This window comes from Nicotiana tabacum, chromosome 8 (genome assembly GCF_000715075.1).
Source record: "Nicotiana tabacum cultivar K326 chromosome 8, ASM71507v2, whole genome shotgun sequence".
Taxonomy (NCBI): Eukaryota; Viridiplantae; Streptophyta; class Magnoliopsida; order Solanales; family Solanaceae; genus Nicotiana; species Nicotiana tabacum.
The window spans coordinates 174,050,958-174,072,935 of record NC_134087.1 but is presented as its reverse complement, the minus strand read 5'-3'; the positions used below and the strand labels follow the sequence as shown (position 1 = coordinate 174,072,935).

General features: G+C 34.8%; 2 protein-coding genes across 9 annotated transcripts; one reads left to right on the top strand and one right to left on the bottom strand.

Moving 5' to 3' along the window:
* The first annotated feature begins 3,128 nt into the window (after positions 1-3,128).
* Positions 3,129-7,643, top strand: LOC107820984 (protein trichome birefringence-like 31). The gene is made up of 5 exons (XM_016647360.2): positions 3,129-3,564; positions 4,316-4,487; positions 5,900-6,099; positions 6,215-6,361; positions 7,033-7,643. Exons 1-5 carry the CDS (start codon positions 3,173-3,175, stop codon positions 7,385-7,387), a joined length of 1,266 nt encoding a protein of 421 aa, XP_016502846.1. The 5' UTR covers positions 3,129-3,172; the 3' UTR covers positions 7,388-7,643.
* A 4,809-nt stretch (positions 7,644-12,452) lies between these two features.
* On the bottom strand, positions 12,453-19,522 carry LOC107795041 (UBP1-associated protein 2C). Of its 8 annotated transcripts, none has more exons than XM_075219889.1 (2): positions 18,044-19,522; positions 12,453-13,142 (listed from the first exon to the last, which is right to left on the bottom strand). In XM_075219889.1, the coding sequence occupies exon 1, from the start codon at positions 19,407-19,409 to the stop codon at positions 18,045-18,047; it is 1,365 nt and encodes a 454-aa protein (XP_075075990.1). In that variant the 5' UTR covers positions 19,410-19,522; the 3' UTR covers positions 12,453-13,142; position 18,044. The 8 variants fall into 8 exon arrangements, with proteins under 8 accessions (XP_075075990.1, XP_075075991.1, XP_075075987.1 ...); XM_075219890.1 differs by lacking the exon at positions 12,453-13,142 and adding an exon at positions 13,362-13,941; XM_075219886.1 differs by lacking the exon at positions 12,453-13,142 and adding an exon at positions 13,362-13,911.
* Between the last annotated feature and the right edge of the window lie 2,456 nt (positions 19,523-21,978).

Genomic DNA, 21,978 nt, shown 5'->3' with positions numbered 1-21,978 from the left:
GATTGGGTGTTGTTGCAAATAATTGTGAATATCCTTTGAAGTTTATACCTCAATTTTGAGAGAATTTAGTAAAGACTTGAGGTGGTTTTAGTTGAAATTTCATATTGAAACTCGGGAAAATAATTGTATATATTTTGTAGAAACGGTATACAAAATATCTATAACTTATAATTGTATAAAAGTTGTATATAAATTATATGTAAATTATAGTTTTTGACCGAATTTTGTACAAAAAATATGTATATAATTTATAGATAAATTGTAGATTTTGACTAGATTTACATATATTTTGTAAAAATCTTTAGTTACTTTTTGTGTCTGTAAATATGAAAACTTAGACAAAACCGGATATATAAGTTTAAAATCTTATATATATATATATACTATAAAGTCCCAAAAATGATATAACGGAGTATTCTTACTTTAATGTACCTTACACGGTACGAATCCTAATTAATCAAAACTCGAATGCACGTACTAGCCACCATATGAAAAACTAAGGAAAAAAAACTTGTAAATGCAATAAGTCACTTTATTAGTTTTATATGTAAGATTTTTTTTTTTGTCTTACTTCACTAGCCAACAATCACTGGGGTAGTCCCACATGTGGTGGGATGGTAATTTGTCACCTTATATGATTTTAAATAATTCTTACAGTTTGAACTAACTTTTGAAGTTGAGTTTAGTTGAATTTTTTTTTTATTATGGTATCAAGCCAGATTCACCCGATTCGTATTTCATCCGATCCAATATTGAGCCGTCATATTATCTTGTTTGCGCTCTAGTTGTCAGACCTAGGCGACGAAAAGGTTACTAGTCATGCATCGGTGAATAGGATAGGCAATTTATTTCGTTATATAATTTTGGGTGATCCTTACCTGTTGAATGAAATTTATTGGCCTATAATAATTTAAAATATTTTAATATGATATCTACTATTTACAAATTTTCAAAAGACCTAAAGAAAAAACAAAGGAGTAAGAAAATTGTCACATATCAATACTCTTTCCAAAATAAAGAACAATAACAACCCAGTATAATCTTACTAGTGGGTCTGGGGAGGATAGTGTGTACGCAGACCTTACCCGTACTCTGGATAGAGAGGTTGTTTCCGGTAGACCCTCGGCTCCTTCACTCCAAGAACTCCCCACCTTACTCTTGGAATGACTCGAACTCACAACTTCTTGGTTGAAAGTGGAGGGTGCTCACCAAAATAAAGAAAGCATTACATAATCCAGACTTTAGTTGCCTTGCAAAAACTTTCATTCAAATAAGAGATTTGAATCTATTAAGACATTAAGGTAAATTTCCGCTTTTTAACCAAACATGAAATTGAAAAAGAAGTAATCTCTCTTCTCCTTGCATGAGGCTTGATAGGGCTAAGTTTTTATTTAGGAAATGACACTGTATAGCCGCTCTCAAAATGATAGATGAATATATATATATATATAATATTCAAATTTTATACACTTTTTCGACTATCAAATATAAATAATTCCTGACGTAGGCTAAAAGTGATAATACCCCGTTTCATTTCATCATTTGTAGGACTTTAATCGCTCATGTAGATTGGGGTCTTTCATTCGGGGCTTCGGGCCTTCTTGCAAGAGCTAAATTGACCTTTTGTAGGTTGTCATTATCTTGATCACATCCTAACCTCAATTTGGAGAAATTGAAAATTATAACTATATAACGAAAAGGGTTAACTCAATCTCTTTCGTCTGCCAAACAAAAGCGTAACCATTCAACTGCCTTTTAGTTAATTTACTTTTTTCTTCTTATTTTAGCACTGCAAAAATAAATTTACTCGTACATTTTCACGCTATCATTGTAATTTTAAGAAAATATTTGATTTGGAGTAAAAAAATAATACTTATGTGTAATTATCTTTATACAATATTGTAAAGTACTTTAATTTTGCACCGTCAACTGAATATGTGTAGCACTCAAACCTCCTACAAAAGTACCACTATATTTTTCCTCTAGGTTATGGTCTTTTAAGGTTCTTTTTAATAACTGTGCGGTGGTCAATTTGAGCATACCTTGAATTCACAGAGTACCTGCTAGTGACAGAGCTAAAATTTTCACTAGAGAAATCAAAATATAAAGAAGTTAACTCATAAAGAAGTTAAGAAGTGTCAATATATAGTATATATACATTAAAATAAAACTACCTAGCTACACAATATAGTTTTCTAACTAATGGGTGTTAGTTAACACCCTTTGAGTAACTAATGGGTGTTAGTTAACACCCTTTGAGTATATATGGCTCTGCAATGGTACCTACTATCTTCCACCAGCAAAGATACCGGTACCAAATAACTTTGCCATAAAGATTTGAACAAATGAGAAAAAATCACTTAGGGCCCTTTTGGCCATAATAAAATTTTCACTTTTTTCAGAATCAGTATTTGTCCATAAAATTTTCAAATTTCACTTCAAGAGAAATGAAGAGGTTTTTTCTTTAAATAAAGCTGAAGCTCGTTCCTAGCCTCTTTGGCAGTAGCTAATCTGAATTTGTAACCCGCCATCTTTGGGCAAGAGTCGTCACTTCTTCTCCAAAATCATAGATGTGCTTGGCGCACATGGGAACTGTTTTTTCAATGATATCGAAGCATTTTTGCCTCACAGAATGGTTTATGATATCAGGAATAGTGGTATATTCATATCTCATCAAGAGGACAAGGGGATATGGAAAAATAATCGAAGTGAGTCATTTATTCACAAAACTGGTTGGGAATTCCATAAGAACAAATGGTCATTCAAGCTTGGACTCAATTTGTCTGGGATAAAGTCATTCCTACAATAATTACTAGCATTTTTGCGTGAAGCTCTGATTTGACTTTGTATGCAAGGATTTGATTTCAGAATCAGTTTTCGGAAATTTGAAAAACTCCAAAAATGTGTTTTTCCAAATTTTCACTTTAATTCACTCAAAAAATTTCAAAAACAGCTCCAAATTGTATCCATATTCAAACACAACTCTAATTTTCAAACGCCCCACTTATTGTTCGAGCGTGCGAGATTTGGACATCTTTTTAAAGGCTCTTGATGTACCTAACTCACATAATCACCAACTAGTAGTTGCATAGAACATTTCAAGTATGCTTAAATCTCAAGACACTATTGCCTCCTATTTTACTCTAAACCATAAAAATGGCTAAATGACATTATGATCTTGATTCCACTCCCACTAGCTTTCCCAATGACAACACATCCAACACAGGATCGTAAGATCCTATTCCTTTTTCCTCTTGCATTAGCCTCTCTCTTTCTTCTTGGAACTGTGAGATTTTTACTTGATAACTTGAAAAACAACCAATTCCAGTTTCTTTGGCATAATAAGTTTCTTAGAGTGCCTATTAATGTTTCTGAAGATGAGATAATTGAAGAAAATTGTAATGTATTTGATGGGAATTGGGTTTGGGACAATGTTACTTATCCACTATATAAAGAAGAAAGTTGTCCTTATTTGGTTAAACAAGTTACTTGTCAAAGAAATGGAAGGATTGATTCTTTTTATCAGAATTGGAGATGGCAACCTAATGGTTGCAACTTGCCCAGGTACATACATATATATGTATATATATATATATATATAGTTTTTTTATGTTATCAACTGCAAAAAATAATTTTTCATGGTGTTTCTTGCATTTGCCTTTTCTTTTATCCCTCATATATCATTTATAACAATATTTTCTAGAGTATTTTTTAGAGTATTTCATATGGTCATTCACACCAAGTTTTAAAACTAATTTTTTGTAGAAAAGTAACTCAACTATGCCATAAACCACGTAAAGTAAAAAAAAAAAAAAAAAAACAAAACAGAAAAGGCTAAATTCAATCCCGAAAAATATAACTAATCTGCCACGTGTATAAATTTTCATGAAATTATAATTCCTTCGTCAATTCACCTTACATAATATCCACATGACACTACTTAAAAAATGCACAAAAACCTCATTTTCATCAGACCTAGTACCAAATATCTTTCACCATGTAACACATATTTGTTTTTTATTTTATTTTTTAAGCGGGTTAGAAAATTATATTTTAATAATTTTAGTGGTGTCACTCGGATATAATGTAAGGTGAGTTTTTGAAAATAGTAACCTACATGTGTTTCCGGAGTAGAATATTATAACATTTTCTTGCTTTTTTATTTTCTGTGATACAAAGGCATAGTTGAGTTATATTTTCCATTACAAAAATTAGTTTTATAATTTTGGTGCGATAAACTGAAAACTGAATAACCTTATGTGAAATTAACCTTACAATTCTGTGGCTGGTTCTTTTATAAATGTTTGTTCATCAGATTTAATGCATTGAAGATGTTGGAGATGCTGAGGGACAAAAGACTTATGTTTGTTGGAGACTCAATACAAAGAGGCATGTTTGATTCAATGGTATGCCTTGTTCAATCAGTGATTCCAGATGGTGATCATTCCCTTCAAAGAATCCCTCCAAGAAAGATTTTCAGAATTGAGGTGCTTATTAATTAATTCTTCGGTTCTTTTTACAACTAAAAAGGGCAGCGCGGTACACAAAGTATCTTGTATTCACGTAGGATCGAGGGAAGGGCCACACCTCTAGGTGGGGTATACATAGGTCGGGTTGGTTCAGATTTTACAATTACCAAACCAAACCAATTGTGTCGGGTTATTAAATCTAAATACCAAACCAAATCAATAAAACTCGGGTTTTTTACTCTCGGATTTTATCGGGTTTTTGGATTTTTTCGGGGGTTTTTCTCGATAAAATCTTCGTAGAACAAAACATATAAATTGTGCTCAAAATATTTCTTTAATCCTAATAAGATACAATTATATAAAATATTTTCCTAGAAAATAATATAAAATATGAGATGTGTCATGGCATTATCCTAAAATATTCAACAATATAAATATTGCTAATTAAAAAGCCATAATAAAAATAAACATAATCTAAAAGTACTAAGTCTTGATAAAATAAGTAGAATAATAAGGGAGTATTAATTACATGACTAAACGCTAAAGAAAAATAAAAATAGGTTATGCATTTTTATCTAAATTATTGCAAAACAAAATATAGATATTCAATACATTCCCGTTCATAGTATTGAATTGAATGTCTTTTGTTAGCATTATTTAGTTTACTAATGTTGATGGCTATAAAACTTATTGGAACATTCAAAAGTTCTAAGTCCAACCTTGAAATAATACCTTAAAAGATAAAATTATGAAAATTTTTAAGAAATATTTATAAATTACATCACAATAAGTATATTTATATATTAAATATATCTAAAATTTCTATATATGTAATGTCGGGTTGGTTTGGTTTCGGTTTGACTTTCTTTAGTTAAAACCAAACCAAACCAATTATGGTCGGATTTTTTTTCTAACACCAAACCATAATCGGATTTTTTTTCTCGATTTGACTCGGATTATTGGGTTGGTGCGGTTTATCGGTTTCTGTTGTACACCCCTACCTCTAAGGGTATGATGTAGACAACCTACCCTAATGTAAGCATTAGTGGTTGCTTCCATAGCAGTGGCAAAGCCAGGAATTTCTCCTAGTGTCTCATACTTGAAAGAAAAAAAGTGCTCGACAAAGGATATTCACTATTCAGTATACGTTATACACCTCTAAAACCTAATATTTTATCTATATGTACAATGTAATTTTTCGACGAAGGTGGTTCAGATAATCTTCGCCCCTGCTTCCACGGCTCGAACCGTTACCTATAAATAATACGGAGATAACTTTACCGTTACTCCAAGCCTTCTCTTCCTGTTCTTTCTACAACTGTGGTATCAAAATTCTCCTAGCTTAAGAAGAAAAAGCCAATCTAAGCATATATTTGCTCACCATTTGTCACCTCAAATTGTGAATTTTTTTAGTTGCTTTTGTGTTTCAGGAATTTAACGCATCGATTGAGTATTACTGGGCTCCTTTTATAGTTGAATCCATTTCAGATCATGCAACCAAACATACTGTAATGAAGCGACTAGTTAAGCTTGACTCTGTAGAAAAGCATCAAAAACTTTGGGAAGGAGTTGATTTCTTGGTTTTTGAAAGCTATGTTTGGTGGATGCATAAACCTTTGATTAATGCAACGTAAGTACGCACCTTAATTTCTCATAGAAAAGAAATAATATTGTGGAATGAATAAATAAATTTGTGGCACTTGAGCCTGATTTGAATAATATACCAACTGGTTTTGTTTCTGCAGATATGGATCTCCTGACAGTGTTCAAGAATATAACGTGACCACAGCATACAGATTGGCGTTAGAAACTTGGGCAAATTGGATAGACTCAAGCATTAATCCTCAAAAACAAAAGGTCTTCTTTGTCACCATGTCCCCAACACATTTGTGGTGAGACAACTGATTAAATGAATATTCCGTTTCGATTTTTTTTTTATTACCACGGTACTCGGGTTAACTTGTGCACATCTCGACTATTCTATAGAGCATCGGTGTTATTTCCTACTAGCATATGTATTACGTAACTTTGACCACTAAAATTTAGGCAAATGGGAAGAAACTACCTAACATTTTTGCCTTTGTTGAAAGATTTTATCTCCACTTTCTTGGTATAACGATGGTATTCAGACCAACTTGTACGAGCTTATGCGATAACTTCATCATTACGGCTTAGACAAATGCGAAGAACCCACCTAGTGTTTTTCGTCTCAGTGTTTTTTTTTTTTTTTTTCCTGGAATGATGTTGTTTCGCCCTACTTGCACGCACCTGCCAGCTTTCACTATCACAAATATCTTGTAAATGCAGGGGCAAAGCTACCATGTCAATTAAAGGTTCAACCGAACTCAATAGCTTTGGCTCAAATTGTGTATTTATCTACAAAGATAAATTGAATATGTATAAATTATTAATTTAAAACCCATTAACTTGAAAAGATGTAAAATTTCGAAATCATAAGCTTCAAATGCCTCTGTGCCTCTATTTAGATTAGATAGTCTATCCCCAAATTGACCTACCATCTTTAATCCATTATGCATTAAAGATAAATTATCTTCATTTGCAGGAAGTGGGAATGGAAGGGTGGAAGTGATGGAAACTGCTTTAACGAGACACATCCAATCCAAGGACGACCATATTGGGGAACTGGTTCTAATCTTCATATCATGTCCATCTTGAAAGAAGTCATACAAAAGCTTCATGTTAATGTGCGTTTGCTTAATATTACACAATTGTCTGAGTACAGAAAAGATGGACATACTTCAGTGTTTGGTGAAAGAAGGGGAAAACTGTTGACTAAAGAACAAAGATCAGATCCAAAGAATTATGCTGATTGCATCCACTGGTGCTTACCTGGGGTACCTGATACCTGGAATGAGTTATTATATGCAATTTTGTTGCAAGATTACCGCAATCATTGACTCTAAGAAAGAGTTGATTTTTTGTCTTTGTTTGTCTCTGTTCCAAGTGAGAATCTCTCCCTAGCATTAGGATCAAAATCTTCACACCTATGAGTTTTTGTCATACCAGAGAATTCACTTATATTTTTCCTTTTTCCTTTCTATTTTCTTTTTTTCTGTCTTTTGTGGGAAGAGGTAAACACAGGAGGAGAGGATATTACAATTTACAACATTACTTTGTAATATAATGCATCAAATACGACCGGACTCGATTACTGATAGAGTGAATAGACTTACAATTACAGAGCTTTAGCCAAACCCAGATGAACATGAATTATTTAAAACTATTATTCTTGGTATTAATCTGGAGTCTGGGGAGATACTGATGCCGTGAAGTTCTGTAAATATAGGATATACAGTTCTAAGATATTATAATTAAGTAAATTGCACTTTTTGACGGAAGGTAAATGAAGATCACAATTTCCATAAAAGAATAAGGATTTGTTTGGTATGAGGGATAAGGGATAATCAATCCCAAAATTAAATTTTTGAGATGAATTTATCCCATATTTGTTTGGGATAATATCGCCGCATAACTAATCTCGGAATTAGTTATCCCAAGATTGTATATTATTTTTATCCCTATAGGAGGGTGAGGTACAAATTCCAGGATAATCAATCTCGAAATAATTAATCCTAAGATATTTGTTTCCCAACCAAACGACCCCCGACGGAGGGACAAGTTTTTTTGATTAATATCGCTCGAGGATAAAAATACAGCAATTTGAAAAAGTGCTTTGATAGAATTTTGAAAGTATTAAAAGTATCTCTCAATAATAATGTGTTGGTTAGAGAAGTAAAATAAAGCAAAAACTGCGTAGTGTTATAAAATAATAAAAGAAGAACAAGATTATTGCCGAGCAAAGTAGAGAGAAGGAATTCTTATTGATATGACATGAATTACAATGGAATAGAACTCTCTATTTATATAGAGAGGTGACTTAGCCACCAAGTAATGAATCCTAGAATCTCTCTAAATATAGACATTCACCATAAATAAAATTCTATTTATAACACTCCCCCTGAATGTCTATTCAACAGATAACGTGCCTCGTTAAAACCTTAACTAAAAGAAAACCCAATGGGAAAAAAATTCTGGAAAAGGAAAAAGAGTACATATATCTAATAATACACCTTTTGGTTGCCTCGTTAAAAACCTTGCAAGGAAAACACAGTGGGACAAAACCTTGTAAGGGAAAAAGAGTACAACACGTATTAACTCCCCCTGATAAGAGCATCAATTCACATCCTTTAGCCTTCGTATCCCAATCTTGTGCACTAGCTTCTTGAAGGTTGACGTCGATAGAGACTTGGTGAACAAATCAGTCATATTATTCACTTGAACAAATTTGTTGCACATTAATATCACCATTCTTTTGAAGATCATGTGTGAAAAATAACTTTGGTGAAATATGTTTTGTCCTATCTCTTTTTATGAATCCTCCCTTCAATTGGGCTATGCATGATGCATTGTCTTCATACAAAATTGTGGGTAGTTTGTCACACTTCAAACCACATTTGTCTCGAATAAGATGTATTATAGACCTCAACCACACACATTCTCGACTTGCTTCATGAATAGTAATTATCTCAGCATGATTCGATAAAGTAGCCACAATTGATTGCTTAGTCGATCACCAAGATATGACAGTGCCTCCACATGTAAATACATAGCCTGTTTGAGATCGAGCCTTGTGTGGATCGGATAAATACCCAACATCGGCATAACCAACAAGATCAGGACTGCAATTATTGCCATAAAATAAGCACATATCAGTAGTTCCTTTTAGATACCGCAATATGTGTTTGATTTCATTCCAATGTCTCCATTCCAATGTCTCCCTGTAAAAGCAGAGCTATATCTTGCTAAGACATTAACTGAAAAGGTTATGTCAGGCCTTGTAGTATTAGCAAGATACATTAGTGCACCAATTGCACTAAGATATGGTACTTCAGTACCAAGTAGCTCTTCATTCTTTTCTTGAGATCGGAATGGATCCTTATTCACATCAAGTGATCGAACAACCATCGGAGTACTTAATGGATGTGCTCCATCCATGTAAAATCGTTTCAATACCTTTTCTATGTAGGCAGATTGATGAACAAAAATTCCGTTTGTCAAATGTTCGATTTGCAAACCAAGACATAATTTTGTCTTTCCGAGATCTTTCATCTCGAATTCCTTCTTTAAATAATCAATTGCCTTTTGGAGTTCTATATGAGTTCCAATAAGGTTTATGTCATCAACATATACGGCAAGTACAACAAATTTCGATGTTGTTTTCTTTATAAAAACACATGGGCAAATGACATCATTTATATAGCTTTCCTTTAATAAATACTCACTAAGACGATTATACCACATTCGTCCTGATTGCTTTAGACCATACAACGATCTTTGCAATTTGATTGAAAACATTTCCCGGGACTTTGAATTATTTGCTTTAGGCATTTTGAATCCCTCGGAAAATTTCATGTATATCTCATTATCAAGTGAGCTATAAAGGTAGGCGGCAACCACATCCATTAAATGCATGTCAAGCTTTTTATGGACAACAAAACTAATGAGATAACACAACGTTATAGCATCCATAACGGGTGAATAGGTCTCTTCATAATCGACACCAGGACTTTGTGAAAATCCTTGTGCAACAAGGTGTGCCTTATATATTTGTACCTCATTTTTCTCATTCATCTTGCGTACAAAGACCCATTTATAGCTAACAGGCTTAACACCATTAGGTGTTTGGACTACAGGCCTAAAATCTTCACGTTTTGCAAGTGAATTCAACTCTGATTGGATTGCTTCTTGACATTTTGGCCAATCACGTCTTTGTCGACATTCTCCAACAGATTGAGGTTCAAGATCCTCATTATCTTGCATAATGCTAGATGCAACATTATATGCAAAGACACTATCCACCACTATATCCAATCGATTCAAATTTGTCTCAATATCGATTGGATTTATTGATAGTTCCTTATTTTCTTGAGTCTTAGGCTCAGTGGTTTCTTCATGAATCTCAGAATTTATTAAATCGTGGATTTCTTCGTGAGACTTTTTCGTAGTGTTATCTTGATCATTTGTTTTCCTTTTTCTAAGATTTCGATCTTTAGGACCTAATGGCCTGCCACGTTTTAGGCGTGCTTTTGATTCATTAGCTATGACACTAGAAGATTGTCCAATAGAGACATCAATACGGATTGGAACATTCTCTGCAGAGATATGTGATTTTGTTATCCTTTTCAGATCCGTAAATGCATCTGGCATTTGGTTTGCTAGTTTTTGTAAATGAATAATCTTTTGCACCTCTTTTTCACAAATAAAGGCACGTGGATCAAGATGAGACAATGACGGATTTTTCCACAAAATTTTCCGTTTGGTTTCATCATTTTCTCCCCCTAATTTTGGGAAAAGTGTCTCATCGAATCGACAGTCTACAAATCGTGCAGTGAACAGATCCCCCGTTAATGTTTCAAGATAGCGAATAATGGAGGGCGATTCAAACCCAATATATATTCCTAACTTTCTTTGGGGGGCCATTTTGGTGCGATATGGCGGTGCTACAGGCACATATACTGTGTATCCAAAAATTCTTAAATGGGATATATTAGGTTCATGACCCAAAACTAATTGCAACGGGGAATATTTATAATAATTTGTCGGTCTAAGACGAACTAACATTGATGCATGCAAAATGGCGTGACCTCAAACAAAAATGGGTAACCTCATTTTCATGAGTAACGGTCTTGCTATCAATTGCAGACGTTTAATTAAAGACTCTGCAAGGCCATTTTGAGTGTGAACATGAGCTATAGGATGTTCCACTTTTATCCCAATTGATAAGCAATAATCATTAAATGTTTGAGATGAAAATTCAGCAGCATTATCAAGTCTAATAGACTTAATTGGATTATCAGGGAATTGTGCCCGTAATTGAATTATTTGTGCCATTAATTTTGCAAACGCGAGGTTGCGTGAAGACAATAGACACACATGAGACCATCTAGAAGATGCATCTATTAAGACCATTAAATATCTAAACGACCCACTAGGTGGGTGAATAGGTCTACAAATGTCCCCTTGTATACGTCCCCAAAAAATGCAAGGGACTCAATCCCAATCTTTGTTGGTTATGGTCTACTAATTAATTTGCCTTGATAACAAGAAGTGCAAGAAAATTCATTATTTAAAAGAATCTTTAAATCTTTAATGGATGCCTATTTGAGTTTTCTATAATTCGTCTCATCATAATTGATCCAGGGTGTCCCAATCGATCATGCCAAAGTACAAAAGTATTGGAATCAGTAACCTTTTGGTTTACAATAGAATGTGCCTCAATTGCACTAATTCTTGTCCAATATATGCCACAAGATAAAGATGGGAACTTCTCAATAACCCTCTTTTGGCAAGAGACATTCTTGGTAATGATGAGATATTCAAGATTATTCTCATCTATTGTCTCAATATGATATCCATTTCGATGGATATCTTTAAAACTCAACAAGTTCCTCTTGGACTTGGAGGAAAACATTGCATTCTCTATGATAAGTAGTGTTCCCTTGGGCAGAGTTATAGTAGCTCTTCCAAAGCCTTCAATTAGATTACTACTACCAGAAATTATAGTAACATTTGCCTTATACATACTTAAATAAGAGAAATATTTCTTCTATTTGAATATTGTATGTGTCGTACATGAGTCAATTAAACAAATATTTTTACAATTGAATTGTGATCCAATTTTGCTTTGAGAGATATCCATATTTGCTTGTTTTTAAAATCAAATTATAGAATGTCGAATTTAAAAGAGAAAATTAAAGTAAAATACTTACCTTAAATCTAGAATTTAATCACGAAGAAAGTTCATGGAACAATTGACAATCATATGCTCAATCCCAAAACTTCTACTCAATTGGTTAGAGTCTCGTGCTGCTAACATGTTATAAACTAATAAAAGAAGAAGAAGAATATTGCAGCGCAAAGTAGAGAGAGGGAATTCTTATTGATATGAGACGAATTACAATGTAATAGAATCCTCTATTTATAGGGAGAGAGTGACTTAGCCACCAAATAATGAACCCTAAAATCTCTTTAAATATAAACATTCACCATAAATAAAATTCTATTTATAACACGTAGTTCTTAATTAAAAGACTGCGTGTAAGGAAAGTCGATCATTTTCTAAGTAGTTACCCAAAATTACATTGTATTGCTTTTGCTGTTGTGACTATTAATAAATAGTAGTAATTTATTACAATTGTTCTGGACACAAAGTGGTGATAAGAAGATGGCACCTAGTGCTTCCAACTGAGGTCAATTTTTGTTGATACTAATCAAGATGTTATTGTTCCGTTGTGAAATTAACGGTATCCATTTAAACCGCTTTTAACCCCACTATAGTCCTCAGAAATCACATCTGGTCCTCTAAGCACTCTATACTATCATTTGATCCACAATCATAATATAGTAGTATTTCACAATTTAGGTTGCAATCCTCAGGATCAGCACTCTAAGAGCAGTCTCAATCTCGCTCCTTTTTCAACTCGGAGACATGAAGTTTGCATTACCTCTTGCCATGCTCAAATCGAATTGGCCAACCGCCTCACGTTGTCCAATTTGTGTTTCATCCAATTTCAGTGTGTACTTCTCTTGCATAAGTGGAAGTATTTACCAAAGATAATGGCCCAACAAGAGGAACATTTGCACGCTCAGAAACTACAGACAGACCATAAAGACTGCCCTCAGACATAAAAGTAAACTCAAGGCAAAAGCTGCCCAAGTAAATGACGGGTGTCTCATTGAAGTTGTATTCAAGAAGAGAGGTGTCATTCAGGTACAAATAGCCGCAATGAATATTGAACCAAAACTAACGTCTACTGACATATAGTATGGATAAATTTCTTCACCACTAGATTCACAAACAAGAGGGTGGGATAGGAGCAAATATCTGGCACATGCTTTGACGTTTATAATAAACCAAGCACTGTAGAGTAACCACAAGCATGAAGTGATTGACACCAGAAAAATACTGAGACAGCTCGCAACCTCATTAGCTGTATCGCCACCCCAAGCACAAAGATATCAAAAAAGAAGAACTAATAGAAATTCTAACATCTAAATTCCTCTAAACATGAAAAGAAAGAAATCAGGAAATTGTTTGAAGCATTTGTCGAAGATATCAGATGACTACCAGATAGGATTGTTAATAGGCACTGACGGTCTGCTTATCTGATATAACAATGTATATCGCATGCCAATGAAGACACGTGGTGCTGTCATGTAAGAGATATATCGAACTTGCCCGGGCTTTGCTATACAGTATGTGAATGCTTGTCTCTAAAAGGGCATTGTCCACCACTCCACCAGCATCTCAACAAGGTTATGTTTTGGCACTTCCACACCAAGTCATGCTAGGACTTTCCTCGAATTGCTTGATGAAGATTTCTGCCAACCTAGATATCCCCTTTCTTAAATGGTACAGCAGCTGGGAATGCACCATCATATTCTATGTAAACTAAAGAGTTTGTATGATTCAACTAGAGGCTACACTATGAAAATTACAATTTAAATAGATTTACTTTTAATAAGAGAAAAGATGGCAAAGTAATGATAAGGTCAGGATATGGTCATATATCCATAGTAGGTAACTTTTGTTATTTGAATACCAGTCTTGGCAACACACTCCTTATTTGAATCCCAGTCTACACAACAAACCCCTTGTTTGAATCCTAAACATAGGCCTCACAAGTCAATTGGCAACTTCAGACAAACTCATGACCAAGTAAAATTATTGGTAGTTGCACGACTTGTAGCCATTCAAACCTCATAAGATAATTTTATCTTATAAATATTAATGGATACAACTTTTGCTACTGTAGCTATAACCGGTAAGATTTAGATTTATCTAAATATGATCAACTCATTATTTCAAGATCTAGAGTATAAAACCATATCATCCAGCATGGACCATTCATATAAGAATGGTCGAAATTAAAATTATTTCAGAAAATGTACACACCACTTAATATTGCAATATGCGTGCAGATTTAATCAGATACTACCAATTTTCGCAACTACAAAAAGTGATAGAGGGTTTAAAATTTAAACTTTTCAACCAGAAAGCACTTCCATTCGATATGCATGCAGGGTTAATCAGATATCACCAATTTCCACATCTACAAAAAGTAACAAAGGGCATTAACTTTTCAACGCAGAAAAACACTTTTCCATCCACACCAAAATAAAAGGAATAGGAAAAGATTCTTCTGACAGCCACTCCTCTCAATTAATCACCACCCTATTCCCCTCCTCCCCCCTCCCCCCAAAAAAAAACCCCACCCTTACTGTGTCACTGTACCAAATACAAACTATGTTACTACGGGCCGAAGATTCTATAAACAAACCTGCAAAGGCAGAATGCGGTGGTCTGCGATGGAAGTGAAAAAATAAAAAACATTGTGATGTTGACTGTTGAGCATATTATACTTTAAGCAAGGTTTCTACCAAATTTAAGACTTAAATCTTCTTTACTTAGGCCATCCCCATCTCGCAACTACACCAAAAAGCAACAGGTTTGACTACTACAACCTAAACTCTTATACTTCAGTTTAAGCATGACAACAGTAGCTATCTGGCACACTAGGGAATACTTCTTCCGGGGAATCCTCTTAAGTATGAGACCCTCCTTCAACCGCAATATGCGATTAACTGCATCAAATTGTAAAACCACTCATCAGAGCTCTTGGGAGTCCTCCATTATTCCCAACATCCTTTTAATCCGCTCAGCAAGAGCCATTCCACACGAGACTCTAGATCATTACGGCCTATCTTCATCTTTGTTCAACTATGTTCATATGAAGCACTGCACGGTTTTTTACATATTTTGGCCACATTTGTTTATGTTCAAAGAAGAAAGTCTGGTATACTTCAACAAGTTGTACAAACAACTATAAAGAAAACATTACAAAAGTAGGAGCCAAATCAAGAGACTCGAGAATCAAGATGACTATGACGCACTAAGCCAATCTTTATCATGTCTTTGGAAAAGATAACAGTAGCCGATCTTTATACATTTTAGCCACAATTATTCCGTCCAGACAAGAAAGTCTGATACTCCAACCAGTTATCCAAACAGCTTAAAGCAAACACTACCAAGTGTACGAACCAAATCCAACATGGAAGCACCATTTTCAGCAGCACGAGTATATATGCAAAGGAGGGTGCACTGGAACGGAACTTCAGAAAGAAACTGCAAGATTGGAAAATGGGGGAGTTCCAAAACCTTCTAAAAAACTAATGCATGAGCAAATCAATTTCAGTGACAGATCAGGACATCTGAAAAATGTGAAGGATGGTACAATGCCTTTTTCTCCTGGAAAAAGGTATGGTTTACAGTTGCAGAATCCATCCATAAAATGAATTTGAGAAAAAGGAAAGGTAATTCATGTTAAGTGGAGATATACGTTCAAAAGGTCCGAGTAAAAGATGTAACCATATATTATTTGCCATGAAATAATCAAGTCAAATACAATTTAGCCCAGCCACAGAATCCCTCGAGACCATCATAAAATGCAAAATAAGGAAATCAATTGGCACTCCCATCCCGACCAAATAATACAATCAACCATAACCAAGATTATCACAACCCCAGAGATAGTTAATCAAACTCATCCTTTCATATCTCAAACATAGTTGACTACCATGTATTGGATAACCAGACAGACAATTGAGCATGCATAAAAACTAAGGCCTCAACCATACAAAAAGATGAAGTCGTCGGCATGGAAAAAAGGCAGAAAAGAAAATAATTTGAGATCAAAACGATTAAAATGCAAGGGAAAGAAGGCTTTCCAATACCATATGAAACTAATATCATCAGCTTCACCAGAAATTTTAGAAGTTGTTCACAAACCAGCACATTATTTCTAAGGCTCAAAGCCTACAAGACATTTACTATATTTATATCCAAATACGACCTCCACGAAGAGCTCTAAAAAGCACAAAAGCCTCCTGAAGAAAGAAACAGTCTGACTACCATAACTTAAAAGGACATCATTACAAGGTGCAGATGAAGAAGCCAAAGTACATAGCAAATCAAAATCATCAAACCAGACTTCTAAATGTCTGCATTCAGCAAGAACCACTAAAAGCAACTGCACCAAGCTGTCAAAACACCTGAATCAAACATCCATTCACAACTCAATACATCATTCCACGTCTGGAAATCAAACTGATCTTAAAATTGAAAGCAAAAGAAAGGATCATTACAGTATTAAACCATCAAAGTAACACAAAAGTACATAAAATACAATTGAATTGGATGCAAATATATCCTAGTTATCAATGATCATACAAACAGAGACAGCCAATCTAATCAATCTAGGATTACACACAACAAAGGGAAAAAACAAACAACAACAACAAAATCAACAACCTTGGGTTTCTCTTTCATATAGAGAAGCCGCACAAGCTAAAAACAAGAAAAACATGGGTAAGCATTGATCAGCAGAAACACAAAGAAAAATGATCACGTAGAACATGGTTGCAGAAAAACTCATCGAGAGCGCAATAACCTGATGGACCCAAACCACCAAGGCATCATACTTAGGCCTCCCCCCCCCCCAAAACCCCCCCACACACACATCCCAAGAGGAGAGAGAACTAGAAAAACAAGTCAACAATAATAATGCAAAAATAAAGAATTCACATCAATTTACAGTTGAATAAGCATGACAATAGTCATGAAGCATATGCAACAACAACAACAACAACAACAAACGCAGTAGTTTCCCACAAATGGGGTCTGCATATCCAATGACAGATAAAATTCAGCAGAAAAAGAGAAGGCAAAAGTAAAAATAAACAGAAGTACTCAAATAAATATGGGATTATACAGTTTGAAGTCATTTTCCAATTAGGAAAATCCACATGCCCAAGAATCAGGTTGTTCAGACATGCTGAGAATGTAGAGTGAGGGACAAAAGGCACCCAGATGACACAAAAAATAAAAAAGGGAAGAGTCAAACAGACTTCAATTTATCCACACAATAAAAAAGGACATCCACTAGAATACCAAATGCACAAATGGCGTCCATTGATGTGTGTTCCTTTCTCAAGACAGAATGTCGCTCTAAAATCTAGAAACATTAATTGCTATGTGTTCAACAGATATCAAGAATGCAAAGAACCAAAAAAATGTGAATCTATCATAGCATAAAGCAGAAATTTCACGAATTACATTAAGAAAACTGCTTTAATGGTTCTTGCCTTCCTCCCGTTTTATCACATTTCTGCCCTTGTCTTACTTAGTAAACCCTACTGCACATTAAGTATATCCACAACCAGATCATAGTCTAACCCAGCATACACCACGAAAACTCACTGAATATTAAGCATACTTTACAACCAGGTAACCCACACAAATGTTTATCATTCTAACCAAGCATGCACCACACATCATCAACCAAAAATATTCAACAAGCAGAGTGCAACGCATAAAAATGGAGAAAAAAATCACACTTGGGCAAAAGAGTACCGACAGACAAAAGGGAACCAACCACCAATCAATATAATCACATAAAAAGGTGGTGGGAGGAGGAAGAAATTTAGTAATTTACCTCAGTAGTATGAATGCATCCCCTGGTACATACCCCCAGGTGCAACTCTAGGTGCAGGTGATACCCCGGGCACTTGGTTTTGTTGACTGTAATGAGGACCCTGTGGTGGATAATCTCCTGAAGCCAACCCAGTTGAGCTTGGGGGTAACCCATACATTGAAGAGCCACGGCCTGCACCGCCTAATGCACCACCAACTCCACTTAATCCACCACCTCCCAGCGCCCCAGTGCTGCCATATCCACCACCTCCCAATGCCCCAGGACCGCCATATCCACCACCACCACCAGTAGCACTACTGGCCAACGCGCCATATCCAGCTGAACCAGGTCCACCATAATGAGATCCCCCACCTCCACCATATAGACCACCATACCCACCACCACTAACAGAACCCCCAGGTTGGCTCCCACCATAAGATGAACCACCACCGGGGCCACCCACACCTATACCATTCCCACTACCGTATGCTGAATTGGGCCCATGTCCGCCGGGTCCACCAAAGGTTGAATGCCCTGGAAATCCACCATAACCAGTAATCCCACTAGGCCCACCATACTGGCCCGGGCCAACCTGATCAACATGACCATCAGTTTGAGCCTGAGCTCCTCCTCCAGGCTTCCCCCCTTTCTTCCCATCAATAGCTAGCTTACAATTCAACTGATGCCCATCAATATTCTTAACAGGATCCACTAGCGAAGCCTTAGCCGCCTCCGCCGTCTTATACACAAACAAAGCATACCCTTTCGACTTCCCAGTCGCCTTATCAAACCCTAATGGCCCTTCCTCTATTTCCCCATACATACAAAAATGCTGTAAAATCCTCTCGGCCTGCATATCATACGGCACATTCGCTACATAAATCTTCCTCGCCGACACATCAACCGGATTATTGGTACTCCCGCCACCAGGCCCACCTTGAATCCCAGCTGACGCGAGCTGAGTCACTGCCATTCGTCCATCGATCTTCTTACTCGGCTCCTTCAAAGCAAGTAAAGCTCCATCAACATGCTTAAACGTAACGAACCCGTAACCTTTGCTTTTACCAGTGGCTTTATCGTTAATTACGACGGCTTCTTCTAACTCGCCGTAATTTCCGAAAATTGCTTTAAGTTTTTCCGTATTCGTTTCCCAGCCGAGTCCGCGAATGAAGAGCTTCCGTTGAGTGGTGTCGCGATCGGCAATTACTCGTACTTGGTCTAAAACGTCGGCGTGACGTACAACAGCGGTTTGTAGGATTTCGAGCATTTGTTCGGGGGTGACTGATTCTAGAATCTTCCGTGCGTCTTCGATTGTGAGTCTACTGGTAACGGGGACGTCGGTGATAACGCCGTTATCCTCGAGCTTTCGTTTCTTCAAAAGGTCCATCTCTTTTTTACAGTGAAGAGATTCTGGAACTGACCGGAGGTTAAACCCTAATCAGAGGAAGAAGAGGGTCGAGGCGATACCCTAGAAAGGTGTATATCAGAATGTGGATTGGGTTCGTTTCTGGGCTTTTATGATAGCCCAACGCTGACAAAGACAACCCAGGGAATTACTAGCACTCCTACTACTTTTCTTGTCACTTTGCTAAGAAGAATTAACTGTTTTTTCTTTCTTGAAATCTTATTATCAAAATTATCCGCCCTAAATAAGATAAAATCTTTATAAAATCTATTATTACTCTTTACACTATTTTCCTTTTCTTTTCCTATTTTAAAAATCTTTTTTTATTAATAAGGTTCTTTTCAATTGATACGGTCCAAACATTTACTTTTTAAGAGTATTTAATTGATGGGAGGACTGAAAATTTATCAATATTGATTGGTAAGTACTATTACTTAGAGCTTATTGTTTTAGGGGTGTTGGAATACCATTGCATTTCGTATTTTTAATTAGATTGGGTGTTATTTGCCACTGATAATTCTGTAGTTGGTAGCATTTTTATTCTTCAGTGATTTGTTTTAGTCATTTCACTCATGTGGCATTGTGCAGGAGGGGGGTGATGATGATAAATTTGTGTGGTACATCACCATACAAATTAAAAATAAATTTTGTACAAATTTGATACATTTACGACAACATATAAATTAAAAATAAATTTTATACAACTAATTATATAATATACAACTTATTTATAACTTATCTACAACTTTCATACCATGTTAAATACAACTACAACATCATACAATTTAAATACAATTTTCATACAAATTTTATACAATATGTCTTCTGTATGTATTTTGTAAAAGATTTGTATATATTTTATATGTAGTGTGTTCTTCTTCCTCTCCAAAATTTCAATCAAAATTTTCTCTTTTAATACAATTTTGATACATATCAACAATTTTATGTAAAAAGATAATATTAATTACTTAAATATAAATTTCATACAACGATTCATACATTATACAACTATTTTCAACTTTCATACAATATTCAAATAAAAAACATATATAACTACAACAGAATACAACTTAAATATAATTTACATACAATTATAATATAACTTTAATACAATCTCGTAAATATATTGTATGTCATGTGTTCTTCTTCGAGTTTCAATCTGAAATTCAGCCAAAATCAAGTTTAATCTTCACTAAACATTCTCAAAATTGAGATATAAACTCCAAAAAATATTCTTAGTTGTTTGCAACAATACCCAATCCAAACAAATAATGGTTTATGAAAACCCAAATTTGAATTCAAAACTTTTTAATGGTTGTCAATGGTGGAGAGTCAAACACCTTCAAAATTTATTGATTGACAATTTTAATTTGAACACCAATTATGCAACATGACAAAGAATTGCTAAGTTAAAACTTTATAGTAAAATAATTGAAATCCATTATGAATTCCATTAAAAATATATACAACATGAAAGAATAAAAAGTAGAGAACATCAATGGAAGAAAAAATAGGGAAAGAACAGAGAATGAGAGATAGAGAGACAGAGGGAGACACACAGAGAGAGAAAGAGAAAGGGGGGAGAGAGAGATGGAGAGAGAGAGAACATGGATGGGAAATAACTAATTCCTTATTTAATTCCTAATATAAAAGGATACTCATTTAAAACTAATTTATATATAATTGATAAATTATATATGGACATGTAATTAAGTTAAAACTTGATTAGGGAGGGTAATAAAGTTGCATATATAGTATAAGAAGGTAAAAATCCCATAACCTAAATAGTTACTCGCCTAATTAAACATAAAATAGTTTGCATATATATAGTTTGCATAAGTATACATATATATATATATATATATCAACTAAAAAAATAAACAGTGAATCTTGCCATCTATTTGTGTAAAGATCCATTTTCTTTTTCATAAAAAGCTCTCTTCGGATTTGATTTTGCATATTTTCCTTCCATATAAATTAAGATACAACACTTGACTCCTTTTTTGATTTTTTTTGGAGTAATTTACACTATGTTTTGTTGGGAAGCGTACCTGGCTAATAAAAGGGGAAAAATATTTAAAAAAAGAAAACCAATAAATTGCACAAGACAAGAAAAAACAAGATTTACGTGGTTCGGCAATTTTAGCCTACTCCACGGCCACAAAAAAAATAGCGCTTTATTAATTAAAAAGAAAGAAGAAGTTGGTGGATGACCTGCAAATGAAAATGCATACCCCTTTTAAAGGCATTTGAATGCCCTGCCGATGTAAGCACTTACGTTATAAGAAAAGAATTCAACCTGCCGACGTAAGTGCTTACGTCATAAGAAAAAAATTCAAAGATAAATTCTTCCCCCTATCATTTTGCTTCTCTCTTTGACTTTTTTTTCTCTTGTGTTATCTACTTTCTTTCTTTCACATACAACAACAGGTTTGTTCCTATCAATCTCCCCCTCAAACCTATGTTACATGAAGAAAGAAAGTAAAAAAAGATTTGCTATTCTCTGGTAGCGCCTTCACGCTATCAGTCTTGAAGACTAACTGAGGCTGTG

Excerpts from the sequence above, each read along its gene's own strand:
- LOC107820984 (XM_016647360.2), top strand. The coding sequence starts at position 3,173 with ATGATCTTGATTCCACTCCCACTAGCTTTCCCAATGACAACACATCCA. Across the intron at positions 6,100-6,214 it reads AAACCTTTGATTAATGCAAC|ATATGGATCTCCTGACAGTG; the intron begins GTAAGTACGCAC and ends TTGTTTCTGCAG. Across the intron at positions 6,362-7,032 it reads ATGTCCCCAACACATTTGTG|GAAGTGGGAATGGAAGGGTG; the intron begins GTGAGACAACTG and ends CTTCATTTGCAG.
- LOC107795041 (XM_075219889.1), bottom strand. The coding sequence starts at position 19,409 with ATGGACCTTTTGAAGAAACGAAAGCTCGAGGATAACGGCGTTATCACC.